This window comes from Oreochromis niloticus, linkage group LG20 (genome assembly GCF_001858045.2).
Source record: "Oreochromis niloticus isolate F11D_XX linkage group LG20, O_niloticus_UMD_NMBU, whole genome shotgun sequence".
NCBI lineage: Eukaryota > Metazoa > Chordata > Actinopteri > Cichliformes > Cichlidae > Oreochromis > Oreochromis niloticus.
The window spans coordinates 24,657,570-24,676,565 of NC_031984.2; the positions used below are offsets into that span (position 1 = coordinate 24,657,570).

Sequence of the window (18,996 nt, forward strand, 5' to 3'; positions counted from 1 at the left end):
CATCATATTGTCGTCAACACTTGGCCATGGTGGCGATAACTCCCTCCATGCCCTTTCTGCTTTCACTACTTATCTTCTTGTTCCACTGCAGAGGCCAGAAAGCAGGCGCTGCTGATAAACTGCAGCAGCGAGACTACAAACAAAGCCCTCAGTTGACTGCTGGGTGACAAATGTTTCATACAGGAAGGAGCAGCAGGTGACCAGGTGCTAGTCAGGATTTTTGGTTTTAACATTAACCCATGTTTCTGTACGAGGAGCTCTGGAAAAAGTAAAATGATATTATAAATCAGGGGTGTCAAACATAAGGCCCGGGTGTTCAAATGCCCGGCAAACACTCCAATCTGGCCCACTGGACAGCTTTAGAACATTTGAAGGATATATTTTGAGTCTATTTCAGTATATTTTAAACTTTTAACTGTATTTTAAGTCAGCTTTTCCGATTAATACAGACTTCACCCACCATCCATACCACACAAAAGTACAAGTAAATTTTCTGGGAATTAATGAAAACTTTATAATCTAAATGTTTAATTACAGGGCAGTCAGAGCGATGAACTTTACACATGTATCATGTAATCTCTCTGGTCCGGCCCACAATGTAGAATGAGTTTGACATCAATGTCATAAAACCTTAAAAGAAAATGACGTGGATATTCATAAAGCCCGGGGAGTTCAATGAATGCTTCATAAATTCTTTTTAAGTTTAGCTTGTTATGTAACATCTTTATATAACATAGTGTTTAAGGGGGAAGATGACACATTTTTATTCAAATGTTCTTTCATGTGTGTTAAAACACATTTAAACCGACAAACCTTGCTGGGAGTAGAGTCTGCTGACTTATGCTGCAGTCTGTCGAAGTTTTATTGTTTTTAGTTGTTCTCAAACTGTGGGACGGTCCCCACTAGCCAAGCATAGAGCCACTCGACAACCAAGATGAAAAATGAGGTAACGGCCAAAGTGTTACCAGTCTATGAACTATGTGGGACTGTTTCAGAAGCTAGATTATCTTAATGGGTCACAGGTCACATATGAGTGCAGTAAATTTAAATGGGGCCATGATTATCAGTGTGCAGCATCCCCGCTTCTTTTAACAACAGTTTTCCTCTTTGCCTCAGATCTTTGGCCCAGTGTTTCCATATCATGTATGCCTTCTTTGCATCACAGAGCTATTACCTGCATTTGTGGGTGTCTGAGGAACTAAAGATCTTTTCTCATCATCTACAGTATTTAATATCATCAAAAGATTCAGAGAACCTGGAGAAATCTCTGTGCGCAAGGGACAAGCCTGAAAATCAATATTGGATGTTGATAATGAGATATTCAAAGTCTTTGCAATTTTATGCTGAGGACCATTATTCTGAAATTGTTCCACTATTTCAAATTAAGTCGCCCCTGCCCTGTCCCAGCCTGTGTGGAACTGGTGTTGTTTTAGTACATTCTGAAAAAGTTCAAAAGAGATGATGAACATAAGAAAAATCAGTGTAGTTTCAACATTATGTGTCAGTTTGACTTTACTGTGGCTACATATAAATAAAAACGTTTACAACAAAGCTTTAAAAGCCATTGTAAGGACAAAACTATAGCATTTGCATTGTTAGATATCAAGAAACTTGACTGTCTGTATATTTAACTTTTTAATATATTTAACTTGTTGGATTTAACTGATTAACTGATGACTTTTTCTAACTGATTCCCATGGACTGAATTGGAGCTTCTGTTGGCTGACTGACAAGAAGTGATGTTTGAAGAAGTATTTTTTTTAAATAAGGAAGATATTTACTCGTACAGTAAACAGACTGTAGTCAACAGCATTTATGAAGGGGTTATAAAATACACAACTGACATATCTGGCAAGTGTCTTTATGACTCTGCCTCATTGCACCTTCATTATAATCAATACAGCAATTTTTGCCCACTTAAGATATCTTTATGGAACCGTGGTGTTGTATTTGTTGCACTTTCTGCTGCCCTGTTGGCCACGCCTCTCTTGAAAAAGACATTTTTTAATGTGAGTAAGGATACACTAAGGATATATAATGTACCTTGTGACAACATGTTCTTTCTGGCTCAAAATGACTTGATATCATTCGTGACAGATATGTTTGACAGATTATAGCCCAGCAAGCCTTGTACAAGAGTTTAGTTGTGTTGTGCTAAAAATAACTGCCCCTAATTAAACTGTAGTAAATGATTTTATTGGCCTACAATCTGTGACAGATGCTTACAAAACATGTGAGTTTTAAAACACTTTTTATATACAACCCGTTAATAAATCCTGTTGAATACAGTTTATTTAACAGTGTGTGCGCAGAAATTACACATGAGAAAACAAACAAACAAACAAAAACCTACAGAGAAAAATCGGAAATCCCTTTTTGGCACCCCTAGTACGCATGGTTTACATGATGCTAAAGTTAGGGTTCATGTACTCATGTAACCACATACATGATACATCTATAACAATGTGACCACTGTTTCACCTTTTTCTTGACAAATAACTTTGGAAGTTTTAAAAAAACATATCAGGCTTACATGACTTTATATCTTACTTAACTTATTTTGAAACCACATAGCAATTTCCGGAAATTTAGCTCTTTGCACACACGCACACGCACGCAGGGTCGCTGAAAGTTTGAGCCCTTGCACCGCCTTGTTATTTTAAGCTCGCTAACATTTCATTAATGATTCACTCGGTGGAGTCCTGCCCACGTCCCCTCATGACGTGTGAAAAGCAGACACGCTGACCTGAGATCAGCCTCGACCTGCCACTGTGGCTGCGCTCTGTTTGGAGTCCTGTCAGTGTGAAGAGCGCAGAGCACGGATCACCTCATCCTTCACGCAGGTGAGCTGATCATTTCTGACCTATTCTGCTTGATTTATTCATTTCCGTGTTCCTCGGGTCATTTTCTATATCGGGGGTAATAATAACAGATGCACAGATGCGTCACTGTGGTGGTCATGATTGTTGCACAGGTCTGCTTGTAAAACTTGTTAACAACCTCAGCCTGCTGAATATTTAGACACGTCCATATGTGATCTGTGTGATCGATCAGGGTTACTGATGATACTGTACTGAGAGCCCCGTTAGGAAGTCTCTACATGTTGTCTTTAGTCCCAACTCTCACTCAGATCACTGACTTGTAGCTGAGCTTTTTCCTTCTTTAAAGGAAAGTCACAGTTTTCTAAGAAGGCTCTGTAATAGGTTTTTATACTTTTATGATTCAGTTTTCTATCCAGCTTTTAGTTTTGCGAACATGAGTCTTTCTGTGAGTTAGTTTCTGGTTTGCTCTGAGGAATAATCTCTGAACAGAGTTGTAATTTTGCTGAGTGTAGCTTTAGTGGCAGATTAAGAGGTTATCATAACTGTCAGTGTGAGTCATTTTAACCTCCTGTCACGTCCTTACCAAATGTGTCATTATTAAATAATGCATTAAGTTCGCTGTTATAGCCAAACTGCAGTCTATTTTATTCACTTTTCTTTGGTTACATTTAAATGAACAATATAGTGCTTTCTCATATCAATCTTAATGTGGAAACACACTCTTACAGTTAAAATTTGGCAAACTGGACACTTTTTAACAGCTGAAATTTTGAGCTGGATGTGGATCAGGTGGTACAGCGGGTTATCCGCCTATTGGAAAGCTTTTGGGTCGAACTCCGGCTCGTCCAGTCTGCATGTCAAAGTGTTTGAGTGCGTGAATGTTAGTAAAAGCACCGTGTGAATGTGTGTGATCAAGTTTGAAGACTTGTGGTAAGAAGCTTTTTTAGTGCTCAACTTGACTAGAAAGGCATTATGTAAGTGACAGTCTGTGTCTATGAGAGTTCTTCATTATTTGTAGATTATTTAATTTAGCATAAAATCTTTATTTTTTAGGTGTGAAACTGCACGGATTCGATTACTAACTGGCCTCAAAATATTATTATTTACAAACTACAATAAATGCATCGGCACAAATGTAATGCGACATTCAGCACCTCATTTGCCTATAAATAGATAAACAGGCCTAGGGTTCCTAGGAAAAGCATGACCTCAGATCAATGGGACTTTTGTGTTATATGTGTGTGTGTTACTGTGTGCGCGTGTGTGTGGGTGTGTGTGTGTGTGTGTGTGAGATGTTGGTCATCCCGCATGTTTTGACAGATATGAAAAAAGACACAACAATATTTAGCATAGAAACATGTTCACCGACACACTACACACACACACGCACACACACACACACACACACACAAATGCACACAGGGTCATGTTTCCTTCACTTTAGAGGACATCGCACTGACTTTCAATAACTTTCTGAAAACTCGCCATAACCTCTGCTTTACCAAACATTCAGTAAAATTCACAGATTTTATTTTGGCGTCTCCTAACACTGTAAAAATGTGAGCCTTCACAACTTTAGTAATGCAAGTACACACACAGACGCACACTACACAAACACGAGGCCCCTCATGGTCTGTCTGTTGTTCCAGCATCCTCTTCAGTACAAACCAGAACTACCAGCTCCTCTTGATCCTCAGGCTGTCGTCACATGAGGTGAGTTAACACCTGCGCAGACACAAGTTAGATGACCACGTTCCTCTGAGTTAGAGCTGATGAGGAGATTTTTTTCACCTATAAATGTTGAATATGTTTTATCCTTATAAAAGAATATTTCTCCTCTCCTAGCAGGTCTGTCAAACACTGATGGGAGTGGAGTATAGTAACCATGGCACACTGTAATGTGAGTGTAATTTTATTATGATGCTTTTATTTTACTCTGTTGGGTGAAGGGGAAACACACTTGCGGTCCAGTCCTGCTTTGTTTAGCAGATGTCTTGTGAGTGAACTGACATCGACATCTGGAGGCTTTCATGCCGCGTCGTCTTTGATCAGGTCACACTGAATCAATATATTAGAGATTCAGCATATGATCTCTAGCAGTGCCATTCGTTTGATGTGACCACTTAGGACGAGACAAATCTATGTATTTGTTGTGTTGCTCTCAAAATTTGATGGGTTTCCCTGTTTAAATGAGGCAAACCTCACGTGTATCTTTTCCTGTGGTTCTGGATTTTTAATTTCCAGAGTAGATTTTCACAAAATCCTAATCCACATAATTTAAATCTGAGTAGATCAGACTCGAATAGACTGCTATTTACTAAAGAAAGTTATTTACTATAACTTTCGGCTGCTCCCTTTAACGCAGTTTCACCCCATCCCTAGCATCCTCCCTGTCTCACCAACCCTCTGCATGTCCTTCCTCAATGCACCCATGAACCTCCTCTTCCTCTTTTCCTCCTGCTCATCAGCTCCATTTGCAGCATCCTTAATCTGACATATCCACTATCCCTCCTCTGCACATGTCCAAAGTCAGCCTTGCCTCTCTAACTTTGTTTTCACACCACTGAACCTGAGCTGTCCTTCCAATCTACTTATTGTTAATTCTGTCCAGAGGTCCACAAGCCACAGTACTCCCAGTGCTGGTCCCAAGCCTGGGTAACTGGGGAGGGTTGCATCAGGAAGGGCATGAAATCTTGACCAAATCAAACATAGGGCTCACAGAGAATGATATTTCCACTGCTTTACTAAATGGCTGTGCATAATGTTGAACATATTTTGATCCTTTTACATTATTCTGGTATTTCAGTGTGCATGTACAAAGTCATCAAAAAGACCTGAAAATTGTAGCGTCTGGGCTTAAGATCAGCTCCATTACGAGTCTGATCGTAATGTTTTGGACGTAGTCCTGTCTGACCATTTTTGTGTTTTCTTTGATGGTCACCCCAGTCTGTCAAGCCACATTTAAAACTATTACAAAGAGGAATTTCAATGAAAACACTAGTACTTTATTTATGCAAACCATTGGTATGATGTAATAGTAGTGCAATAGCAGAGTCTGTGGACGAAAAGCTCGAGCAGTTTAACTCTAACACTCTCAGGGTTCTTGACAATATTGCATCTGTCAAGGTTAACACTGTTTCTGGTAAACAGAAAGCACCGTGGAAAAATGTTATAATGGTAGCAAATCAAAAGAGAAACTACAAGAAAGCTGAGCAGAAGCAGTCTTCAGACTGATGATGACGTTTTTAATCAGAGTGTCTGTATCTACATCTTTGAGTTAATCCTACTTTTCTAACATTATTAATCAAAACACCACAAAAACTCACTCTGTGTGCTGCTGTAGACAAACTAACAAGCCCTGCAGCACTGCCACTTCAAGAGTTTGTCTCATCCAAAAAGTGTAAGAAGTTTTTGTAAGAAAGACATTAATATAGTTAGAACTGTTGCCTCACTGCAAGAAGGACTATGGGTTTGAATCCAGCATCTCTGTGGAGTTTTGCACGTTCTCCTTGTGTCTGTGTGGGTTCTCCTCAGGTACTCCAGCTTCCTCCCACAGTCCAAAGACATGCAGTGAGTGGGGGTTAGGTTAAGTGGTGAAAAATCTGCCCTTAGGTGTGAATATGAATGTGAGCGGTCGTCTATCTCTCTGTGTTAACCCTGCGACAGACTAGCAACCAGGGTGTACCCCGCCTCTCAACCTGAGTCGAATAAGCGGAAGAAAATGGATGGACTACAAAACCTTTTTGTAATAACTGCTCTCCCACAAGTTTTCTTAAAAAAGGTTTGGGCAGCTTTGCTCCTGAGCTTCCTGAAAATTGTAAATTGTACACACCTATTTTCAGCTCCTTGCACTGGCTTCCAGTAACATACAGAACTGAATTACAAGTATTACTGGTTGTTTATAAATCATTAAAAGGCTTGGGGCCTTAACGACATATCTGAGATGTTTAATGGATACATAATCAGTAGATCTGGTCAGCTAGTGCAGTGCACAGATCTGAAACTAAGCAGGATGATCATGCATTAAGCTGCTATGGTGCTCATTGCTACAACCATCTAGCCCTGCTTTTAACCAAGCAGGTAGCTGTGCCGTCATTGTGTTTGCCGTTGTTATTTTTAGTATTACTCCTGGGATCATTTCTGCCTTTTCTTCTCTTCTTTTCTTTTTGGTTTTAATTTGATCTTCTAAAGCTCTTTGAATGGCTCTGGTGTTTGAAAGGTGCAAGACATAAACTTACCTTGTCGAGATTTTACTGTGAACTCCTCAGTTTCTGTATTTTCATTCGATAATTGAATACATCATGACATGTAGTCTTTTTCCTGCTGCTGAAGCCTATTTAGAAATCAACTGAATGGATCTTTTTTTTTTTTCAGCTGCGGTCACCACCTTCCTCTCCTCAAGATGATGTTAACCTGGGACCTTCAGCAAACCCAAAGTCAGTAACTCACTAACCAGCATGTAGCTCCGCCTCCCCATTAACTTTCTTAATGTCAGATTGAAGCACCTCAAACAGAAACTGTAATTATCTACAGTCTGTGTTTTATTAAGGAGGTGTTGCTCTATGAGGAGAAACTCTTACCAGCATTATATCCACTATTTATATCCTGTTAGAAATAAAGTATCTCAGAAGTTATTATGTAATTTTAATACATTACTTTCCTGTTTCAGTGCCAGGCCCACTGACTTTGACTTCTTGGCTGTAATTGGCAAAGGGACCTTTGGAAAGGTAACACTGAAACAATTACTTATTTATAGATCCATCTTTCTGCTCTTTTATGCATCTCCTGGCTTTTTTTCCTCTCGGTCATTTCCTTGTTGTAACTCCTTCAGTTCACTTGTTCCACAACAGCGGCTCTTTGAGGAAATTTTTTCCTTTTTTATTAATAAATAACAAAGCCAGTTGAAGGTATTAGTGGTATTAATGCAAATGAATAAGGATTTTACTGTGCTGACCTTGTGAGACAAGTGAGAAGGAGTTAGAAAGAAGGAGAGAGAGCGCATAGCGTGCGGTTGCTGACATTGCAGCGGGGGTCAGTGAGAGTCTACCTGCTGACTACTGTCTAATCCAAATGTGCTCCTTTCTTCATGAATCATTAACTGTACAATCCACTGAGGCCTCTTACGGTCTCCTGAGCGTCGTCCAGTGGAACGTAACAAATAAGGACATTCAGCTCCTAAAGATCTTAAAAAACAGGCGTTTTTGTGGCTTCGTGTCCACCTCAGGTCTTTTTTGCTCTTTGTATCAACAAACTTATCAGATTTCTCGGTATCATCTGGTTCCACAGATGACATATCTGTGCTGCGTGCGCTCCTTCCATGTAATATCCTGAAAGCAGAATGCTGAGATGGTGGTGCAGACTGTTTGCTAAACAAGGCACTAACAAGTGAACCTCCATACAGGTCCTGCTTGCCAAGCATAAAGCCGACAGCAAATTCTACGCTGTCAAAGTCCTGCAGAAGAAGATCATCCTGAAGAAAAAAGAGGTGGGCTCTGCTGTCACTGTGTTAATGTGTTTTAAAGGTAATCTGCATTTAGTTGAAATGCATTTTGGAATTCTGTCAGGTTAAGGAGGTGACAATGGAAAATAACTGTCCAAGAGTTCCCTGGGTGATAGTGAGGATCTTTGATAGTTGTTAGAGTTTTTACCTAGCAACACGATCTCAGGCTTATCTAATCTACAGCTCTGTACAAAGGACAGATTTTATTGCCTCCAGAAAAAAAAAGCCAGGCCAGGTGTTTGTTTGACAGCATAATTGCTGATTAGACAAACTGATTGTTATTACTGACCACGCTCGCAGGCGACCTTCTTCCTCAGCCACCCCTTTCACCCATCAAGTGTGAAGATTTTGTCATAAAATGACATTAAATGAAATAATGTAATAAAATAAGCTTTTTTATAGTGTGAAAGATAACTTGCACATCACTATTTTAATTACTTTAACAGGGAGTTAAAATAATGTTTAATGAGTGATTTTGGGGGGGAAAAGTACACATATTCAACTGATTTCACTCATGTGAAAATCAAACTAAACTTCAGAGGTATGAAATTAGCAGCATGAAAAGAAGTCATTGATGTGCTTCTTTTGGTCCAGAATCATGTGAGCGCAGAAACAATCACGTTATTCATCGGGCACTTTTTTTCACTTTCTACATCATCACATTGGATTTTAATTTGGACTATCAAAATGTGATTAAAGTGCAAACTCTCAGGTTTTCAAAACCTTTGCATGCAGGATGTGTTAAAAACGTTTCCTTTTTTTCTTTTTTCTTTGTATTATTTATGCATCATCACTGCAAATGTATTCTGTGAATTGTAAACAATATTTATTTATGTTCATGCGTGCATTTCAAATTTTATAGTGAAATAAAACGATTTAAGGCCTTTTTGTCAAAAACAGGGAGCAGAAAAGCAAAAAAACTAAACAAAAAAACTGAACTTCCCAGAACTTATTTTTCTCCTTTTCCCACTTCAGCAAAAGAACATCATGGCAGAGAGAAACGTGCTGCTGAAGAGCCTCAAACACCCGTTTCTGGTTCGGCTTCACTACTCGTTTCAGACTGTAGAGAAGCTCTACTTTGTCCTGGACTACGTAAACGGCGGAGAGGTACATGCGCTAACATACATACATAAATCCACTTACATAGTTCATTAGACTTTCTCAGAAAGTGGCTTAGAGACTAGTAAATATCAGAGTTTTCAGAGATTTAAAAAATAAAGTACCTGGATCTTTTTTTTTTAATAAAAAATGTTTTGAGTTGCCTCTTAAATAAGCTGAATTTAGATTGTAGCTTCATGGTTTGTTGGACTGTCTCAATTAAAGGTGCTACATTAAACAGCAATGACATTAGATGCTCTCTGTAATAAATAAGGTCACTGTCAACAAGACTCATGCCTTGCAGCCCGTATAGTGGTCAGATTCCAAAATCTGTTCTGTACACTCATGACTGACTGTTTCCACTTGTACAGGATATATTAGTAACTTCCTGGGTGACAGGAAGCAATTACATTTATGTGTTTACTGTAACGAGCATCATCAGTGTACGAAGTACTGATGACATCACAAACAATCTACCTCTAGCTTATTTTTGTTCTCTTTTGTACAACTGCTACAAACTTGCTTTTTTCTTCCTAAAACAGTAAAAAATTAGACAAAGTGCGGTACAACAGATGTTTTCCACAAGCTTTAAATCATATTCAGCCTACAGGTAGAAGAGTGAACCTTCCCGTCTAACTCAACAAGAAACACTGAAAGAAAAGTCCACAGATTAGAAAATGTCTTATCTAAAATCTTAGCATATTTCCATCTACTGATCAGATGGTTTTTATTTTACCTATTGTGCAAATTTGTCCACATTTGTAATGATGGAGCCTAAACTGAAACTGGTATGAGACATAGTTGATGTCATATTGTTGTATTCCTCTTGTTTGCTGTTGCAGCGCTCAAAAAGCAAAGCAAGTCAAAACCTTTTTTATACCGAGCTTTTTCCTGAGACTTTGGTATGAAGTGTCTCATCCCTCAATACATTGAAATTTTTAATATAATTTTATTTTCTTCTTTCCGCCCGTCTTTCTCTTCGTGTAGTTGTTCTTCCACTTGCAGAGAGAGCGGTGTTTCTCAGAGCCCAGGGCGAGATTCTACACGGCTGAGGTAGCAAGCGCCATCGGCTACCTTCACTCTCTCAACATTGTTTACAGGTTAAAGAGACGCTCGAACGTTTATTGAAACCTATCGTTTATCACAAATTGAATTTGCAAAGTAATAATATATTTTTGCACTGACGGTCTGATTTGTTCTTGTTCATTGTAGAGATCTGAAGCCAGAAAATATACTTTTAGACTCTCAGGTGAGTCGGGATCAGCCCATTTGCTTTAACGCTTTAAAGGGAAAAAGGCTTTATTTGTGTTTGTCACTCGCTGTTTTGTGTCACAGGGCCATGTGGTGCTGACAGATTTTGGGCTGTGCAAGGAGGGCGTAGAGCCGGAGGCAACCACCTCGACTTTCTGCGGCACTCCAGAAGTGAGTGAAAAACATTTTCAGTAAAGTTTATGAAGCATATTTTTAAATTTACATTCACTGGCCACTTTATTAGTTACACATTGCTATTGTTGGGCTAGACACCATTTTCTGCCCTCAGAACTGGCTTAAATCTCCATGTCATGCATTCAACATGGTGCTGGAAACATTACTTAGTCTTTTTTTATTTATATTTAACCTTTTGGCCGTATGACTGTGATGTGGTCGCCTGCTCAACGCACTGAGCTAAACCGGCGCCCTGACTTTGGTCCTTATTGACATGACTTGATCACATAGCTGCTGCTGATCTGTTGGCTGCAGATCCATGATCCATGAATCTTCCTGTTCCACTCCCAAAAGCGCTCTACTGGTCTGAGATCTGGTGTCTGTGGAAGCCATTTGAGTACAGTGAACTCATTGTCATGTTCAAGAAACCAGTTTGAGATTATTTGAACTTTGACTCATGGCTCACTATCTTGTTGGAAGCAGCCATCAGAAGATGACTACACACGTGGTCATAAAGGGATGGACATGGTGGGCAGCAATCCTCAGGCAGGCTGTGCCATTTAAACGATGCTCAGTTGCTACTAAGGTGTGCCAGTAAAATATCCCCCACACCATTATCCCACCAACAGCCTGAACCACTGATACAAGACAGGATGGATTCATGTTTTCATGTTGTTTACTATCCAAATCAATTTGTCGCAAAAAAAATGAAGAGCCGTTTTTCTGTGTAGGCTCAGTTTTACTAACAGGAGCAGGATCTGGTGGGTGTGGTCTTCTGCTACTGTAACCCATCAGCTTGAATGTGTTGTGTGTTCAGAGATGCTCTTTTGCATAATTTGCTCATAACAAGCGGTTATTGGACTCACCGTAGCCGTCCTATGACCTCCAGCATCAACACAGCATTTTCACCCAGAGAGCTGCTGCTCACTGGATGTTTTGCATGAAAATCCCAGCAGATCAGCAGTTTCTGAAAGATCAGCCTGTCTGGCACCAACAACCATGTCAAGCCATTTAAATCACCTTTCTTCCCCATTCTGGTGCTCTGTTTGAATGTGAGCAGGTCATGTGGACCATATCTACATGCCTAAAGGCAAAGAGTTACTGGTGGGCTGATTAGACCTTTGCATTAGCGAACAGTTGAACAGGTGGACCAGATAAAGAAGACTGCATAATATAAACAGAAGCATGCAGACTATGGGTAAACAGTAGTTTGTGGGAGGCAAATGTTCCCTGATAACCCAAAGTTTGCGTCGTTTCACTTTTTGCTCTCCTTCATGTGTCTAAAGTATTTGGCGCCAGAGATTCTTCGCAAGGAGCCGTATGACAGGACGGTGGACTGGTGGTGTCTGGGAGCCGTGCTCTATGAGATGCTCTTCAGCCTGGTATGTGTATTTGTTTAGGGTTTATGGATTATGAGTTTTGGCAGTACCGTGCTGTTGTTAATTTTTTACCAAGAAGTAGTCTTCCGCAAAAGTGAGACACATTATCTTTGTGGTACTCACAGAAAAACTAGAGCATAGTTAAAACCATCCTCCAATATGTGGATCCAAATTTGACCTCAGTTTTTAGTAGACCTTGTCGTAAATGGTCAAAGAAAGGTTTTGCCTCTCCTAGAAGTTCGTATGGACAAGGTGTGCTTTTGTTAAACCTCTTAAAGACAAGATAAGATAACCTTTATTAGTCCCACACGTGGGAAATTTGTTACACAGACTGATTGAATTTTGAGTTACGTTTTATGAGGAATTCTCTTCCCTTTGTCATTTACTGGGCACGCAGGCATGATGACTTCCTGGTAGAAACTGCTAACATTTTTTTTTTCGTTTCCCTTAAAAAGAAACTGAGGATAACTTGATATGTTACATATGAATGATATTTATTGCATCCCTTCTCTTCAGCCTCCTTTCTACAGCCGTGATATCGGTGAAATGTACGATGGGATCCTTCACAAGCCGCTGATGCTGCCTGTGGGAAAGTCTGAGGCCGCCTGCTCTCTGCTGATGGGTCTTCTCCAGAAAGACCAGCACAGACGCCTGGGAGCCATCGCAGACTTTGTAAGTCTTTCGGTCTTTGCTCCGTATTAAAACAGATGCTTTCCCAGACAGGATATAAGCCTAGTCTTAGAATAGGGATAACTGCAATAAATGTTGGCGCAAATAAAAGCTGGGTGTTGTCTTTATTTAAGCGTTTTGGATTTCTTTTAAAGAGAGCTCCACACCCAAGCCCTCTGATAACATTTACCTCACATGTAGCAGCTATTGGCGTTGTACTTGCACAGTGTTCAACATGAATCACTGTATGTGTGGTTTTGTTTTTATGAAAGGCATGAAAAAGCTAAGCTTGTGCAGTTTTTTCTTTCTTTTATTTATAGTTAGAAATAAAGAACCACACCTTTTTCACTCCGATCAACTGGGACGACCTTTACCACAAGAGAATCACTCCTCCTTACAACCCTAACGTGGTGAGTTGCTGCTCCGCCTGCTGGTGTCTTTTCTGTGTGCCTGCCTCGTCATATGTGACTTTATTAACCACTTATCTCCATTTACCTTAGCTGGTGTTCTGTTTTCTTTCCACTCACCGCAAATGTTTCAGAGTGATCAGACAGTAAAACCCTCTCAGATCAGTCCCGCTGCATTTTTTTGTGAATCTCTTTATCCCGTCTTATGTTATTATCTAGCTAAAGATTAATGCAAGGAAATCCCTCTGACCTTTTGCACTCTTAGTCATTATGTAGCTGGAACTCTTTTACTTGTTGCAAAGACTGGTGTGGCTTTGCTTGCATTTCTATGAAATAGAAATGTTTTATACTTTATATCTTTAATGAAAATAAGGATCATTTATCGTGTTTCTAGGCTTTTTCAGTATATTGATGTCAACGAATAAGCTGATCTGAATTTCCTCATATGCATCATTTAATCTTTTATAAAGTGACTATTTAAACTTGGTTTTAGCACCAGCTTTAAGAAGTTTCACTAGATCAGTGTTCACTAGTTAGACTTAAGTTAGACAAATGGGCATGTGCATCGCTGTCTATTAGCTTTACATTTAGGACACCTTGTCATGCGTTGTATATAATGCATATAATAGCAGTCGTCCTTATTTACACTTAAAATTGTTTCATCTTTCAGAGGGGCCCAGCTGACACCCAACATATTGATCCTGAGTTCACCAGAGAAATGGTTCCTAACTCAGTGAGTCAGACCCCAGAGTTCAATCCCAGCACCAGCTCCAGCAACGCCTTTAACGGGTTCTCCTTTGTCGGCACCGAGGACAGCTTTCTGTGACATCCGGACAGATGAATCGCAGCTAATCGCAGAAATCCTGTTCATTATTTTTAAAATTTTTCTCACAAAGATAAGTAGCGCAGCAGGAATCCCACATGACATCGGTCATGTTTGACTGCTGCAGTGAAGCGAGTATGTAGCAGAAAGGGCAAGTCTGCAATGGAGACACTGTTCGAAATAAGTTCGAGTTCGAAATATGTAAAACTTCTTGCCTGGGGGGTCCCGTGCTTAGGATATACACAAACCAGTTATGCAGTTGGAGTGTCCTTAAAATGTAACGTGAAGAGCCTTTATTTCATTTATTTGTAGAGAAATGAAGAACACATGAGGCTGGATAAACACAAAACTTCTTTTTCTTTGTATTTTTTTAAGGCTTTAGCATGTTGTACCTGCACAAAACACCATCTTTGTGTGTCTATATCAAGACTTAGCGTTGTTGCTCACTGATCCTATTTTTATAGAAAGTAGATCCTGATGAACATGTTTTTTTTAATATAACAACAGATAATAATCATGGAGTCCAGCACTGAGTTAAAACAGGGAATAATACAAAAAGAAAGAAAAAAGACTACAAGAAGAAATTCATATATTTTTAAAAAAACATTTCTTACTCTTAACAGGGTAGATAGTAACAATTCTAGTGGAGTGTTTTGCTTTTTAACATCAGTTAACACACTTGGCATGTTTTCTTCATTTGTTTTGATCTTTTTGTCATACGGTGCTACTGATGATTCTATGCAGCATGTTTCTCCTTAAAGACCAAAAAAAGGATAAAAGAATCTTTGACCAAAGAAGGTGAAAAAAATGCTGAAAAGTAATACCAGCCGTGCTTCTCGCAGTGATAAAACAGTGAAGGTGGCATGGCTGGGTGCAAAACACTGGCTACTAGTTATTGCAGCAGTGATCATAGCTGTAAATGTACTAAATGTCCACACTGATTTGCTAATGATGCACTGATGCAGTACCTTTGATTAACTTCAGTCAGTCAGCTATGGCTCTGTGTGCACATTATAGCTCTTTATTATGAGGAATATACAGTAGTTATGATCAAAGTATTCATTTATTTTTTTTGTCTGTAGATAGTAGTTTAGCTTCACTGGTTTATATAACAGGTTAAAAAAGCTGCCATGTCGTTGTGGAAATACGGTATCGAGTACTGTAAATATACGGTAGCAGCTTTGCAGCAGGATTATTACAGTACTACTGTGATTATATCAGTGTAAACTGTGAAGTGCCTCTCTGACTTGGCTGTGAAGTTGGTGATGGCAGTTGTGGTGATACAGTTAAAAATGTACAGTCAATAAAATGTCCTTCTGTTTTTATAATTCTATCCATATACGCCCGAAGTCTTGTTTGTGTATGTATTCTGGTTTCTGAACGTAGCACGCTGATATTTACCTCCTTAAAAACTTGTTAATCTTGTTCAACATTTCATCTTAACAAATGGTGTATCAGATGCTTTACTGTGAAACCAAATACACTCATGTACCCGCATGATTTCTGGAGTGACGGCTGTCATTTTTTCCTCCAAATCTACAAATGGTCTATTGCTCTTAGGAGTCAAATTCTGCTCAGACCTTTAAAGCTGTAAAACTGTGTGCCGAGCTGCCGCTCGCCATCAGATCTCGTAAACGCAGGGACTGCTGGGTCACGCTGCCAGCAGCGGCGTCATACATGACTGAAACCAACATTAGCAAAAATCCACGTATGTGTGTGTAAATAGAAAATGTGTTAATAACTCAAATATTTGCCAAAATATTCACGTTCTTTTGCTTGCATCGTTTAACGTGACCGAACTATGTTTTTGATCATTCGCTTCAGTCGTCGACCAGCTTGTAAAAACGTCAAGCTCTCAAAAATCAGTGGTGACCTGTGACACGGTTTATCTACTAAAGATTGAATCAGAGGGTAATGTGGGATTGAAGACTGTAGTAGAACAGACCTGTATAACAAATGAGGGATTCAGTGGACCAGAGTCTGTGATGCAATCAATCAGCAGTCATGGTCACCCCCCTTTAAAGCAACAGTTTACTTACTGTGAGACAGTGATAGCTTCTTGTGCTGAATTAATGTATTGGTGCGACTATATGTCAACAAAGCATATTCATCCATAAAGACATTATTTTTTTAATAAACAGCTTGGACATGATTTGTAATTTTGCTATTTTTGAAGTCAGAATATAATAATTTCTAATTATCTTTCCGTGCAATTAAATTTAAAAGCCCACATCTCTTACGTTTGGGATAGGTAAATACAATATTACTTCTACTTGAATAAAGACAAAGCACAGGTGAAAGTCATACAGACTGGAAGTTATTGTGCAACGCGTTTGAAATGACATGCACCACCACACAATCGCTTCAAAGTCCTTTTGGCACCACATTTTATTTTATTACATAAACATAACTCTGCTCAACTCGTCATCGATCCAACGATTCTCATTGGTTAATCGTTTTTGCCTGCTTTCTTTTTCAGTTGTGAGAGAGCAGTTCTGACAGTGGAAAAACAAAAAACAAACAAACAAAGAAACAAACTTGCAGTTGTTGAATTGAGGAGACGCAGCAGGGTAGATTGGAGACATTCCTCACTTTGCAAAGCAGGAGAAGAAGCTGGCTTTTACAGGCCCGTAGCTTCTACCTAAGGGGACATGTCAAAATGTCTTCTTTGGGAAAAGAAAAAAAAAATCAGGAAACAAAATTAAATATAGAGTAGGATTGTCTCCAGTTCCATCCCTGGGCTTTATAGGTAAAGTAAAGACTGTGCTGTGCTTTCCGATTTCTGGTTATTGCTACTGAGCCACAACGGCACTCAGCTTCCACATGTATTCAAAGTGGGAATTTCCATAACTGTAAAGAGGGAAATACCATAGTATTGTAAATTCAGTGCAAGCGATGATATGTTGGAAAACTGGTTATGTAATAGATATGTAATATATGACATTACTGTTATCCAGATAATCCAGATATTACACTTTTATAGCAAGTTAACAAAGTGCTTTCCAAGAAAAACTAAAAACACAGTTAGAAGATGCACAATAAACAATTGGCATCAACAAAGCAATGTAACATAATAAAACAATAACTGCATTTATCAAACTGATATAACAGTGAATAATTAAAAGAGCTAAGGAAGTCTTTCATTGATTCCGGATAGTCATTTATTCTCCAAAAGATTTCATATACAACAGGCTTTAACTGACAGCCTTGGGTGAGTCATCTGTATATGATGGAGGCTTTGTCTCTTTTTCATCACCGATCGTATCTTCTCAGATTTCATCACTTTATGCTTCTTATTATATCACCACAAACCTATCCAAGCGAAGCGCTGCAAGCTGTGGTCACATTAACCACCAGAGACTCATTATTTTTGAATTTTTCAGGTGAGATTAACAGATAAATTATTAATCCAACAGTGAAACATGTTCACCTCAGTGAGGAAAGTTGAGAGTTATTAACAGCTCGCCATCACCTTGAAGTGCCCCACTTAGTGGTCAAAAATCACCAACACTACACGTGAACACTGCTCTCTCAAGCAGAAGTCAAGTCAGTGTACACACAGAAACATGTTTGCAACGTGCATGGTTCTCAGTGTCGTTATGTGGACAACAGAACCTGTCGTGTCCCAGAGTCTTCTTTGGATTTCAGTGAGACATTAAGCTGCAAATACAGGATCCAACATAAACACCGAAACTGTTTTTTTAATTCAACACTGCAAACATATAAACTTTATAAATTATAGGAAACACACAGTGTGAAACTGCACCAACGATGAGGAGCCAGTGGTTCCTGAGCAACACTGCTGCAAAGGGTGGATGTTGGACTACACCTTATCAAACACCGGCATCCTTAAAAAGGTGTAGACATCAAACCTCCTTTAGGTAAATTGATAACCAATAAATAAATATTAGGGAGGATAAAACAAGATAAACATGTCGTAAATAATGATATTTATTTATTTATTTCAAGCCTTTTTTTAAATTAAAGACACTTTAAATAAAAACACTAATTTCAGCCTCCATCTTTACTTCGTTCCAGTCTTATAGAGCGGTTTACCTGGTTCACAATTCAAAATAATCTTTATTCATCTGATTCTGGGCTTTGGTGTAGGTCCTGGGTTCATCTGGTGTATGAAATAAATCATTTTAGCTCTCTTCCCTCTCCCTTTAAGCCAACTTTCTTCGGATAGGCTACCTCTAGAAAGCAAAATATTTGAACTGTTGGTGGATAGGGCTTCTGTGCTTCTCCCAGATCTGCCTGGCTGTCTGGGGTAAACATATTGTAGGTAGCCAAAGCCAAAGGTTTAGAATTTGGTCATGTTTATTTTGAGCATCTACCTTTGTAAAAGCACATACTTGATAAAAATAAGGAAAAGGCTTAACATGAATTTGTGGAGCACTTGTATGCTTCCTGTGGAAACTGGTGTATAAATAAATAAGAACCGGTCATACAGTAAAACATGGTTGCATGATATGTATTCATAGGACAGGCTGATTCTGGTTCTGCTTGTGGTTTGAAAGGGAGTTCCTCCTTCCCTCTGTCACCAGGTGGTTGCTTGTAGAGGGTCATGTGATTGTTGAGGGTTTAAAAAAAAAAAAAAATATTGTAGAGTCTTTACCTTACAAAATAAAACTGAATTGAATTGAAATTGAATAAGAGATTTTAAGATTTTTGACAGCCATATAATACAACGCCATGACATAAACAAAACAATTATTCCCATAAATAGGGGACTTAAACTCTTGCCATAGACAGGGTATTTACATGGATCTTAAAATGAAATTAATTTAATAATGGATGAAGTTAATCTGTTATTATTTTGACAATCTTTTGATAACAATGTGCGTTATATACATTTACATAAATGGCAATG

General features: G+C 39.0%; 1 protein-coding gene across 3 annotated transcripts; it reads left to right on the forward strand.

The window, feature by feature from the left end:
* Nucleotides 1–2,685: 2,685 nt before the first annotated feature.
* Nucleotides 2,686–15,623, forward strand: sgk2a (serum/glucocorticoid regulated kinase 2a). 3 transcript variants are annotated; one of them, XM_005478329.4, is made up of 14 exons: nt 2,686–2,843; nt 4,472–4,535; nt 4,668–4,722; nt 7,197–7,258; nt 7,492–7,549; nt 8,224–8,307; nt 9,298–9,429; nt 10,408–10,520; nt 10,633–10,669; nt 10,756–10,842; nt 12,132–12,227; nt 12,741–12,896; nt 13,214–13,303; nt 13,971–15,623. In XM_005478329.4, the coding sequence occupies exons 3-14, from the start codon at nt 4,708–4,710 to the stop codon at nt 14,124–14,126; spliced, it is 1,086 nt and encodes a 361-aa protein (XP_005478386.1). In that variant the 5' UTR covers nt 2,686–2,843; nt 4,472–4,535; nt 4,668–4,707; the 3' UTR covers nt 14,127–15,623. The 3 variants fall into 3 exon arrangements, with proteins under 3 accessions (XP_005478386.1, XP_003444809.1, XP_019205081.1); XM_003444761.5 differs by having other exon boundaries at nt 4,671–4,722; XM_019349536.2 differs by lacking the exon at nt 4,472–4,535 and having other exon boundaries at nt 2,704–2,843; nt 4,671–4,722.
* Nucleotides 15,624–18,996: the final 3,373 nt, after the last annotated feature.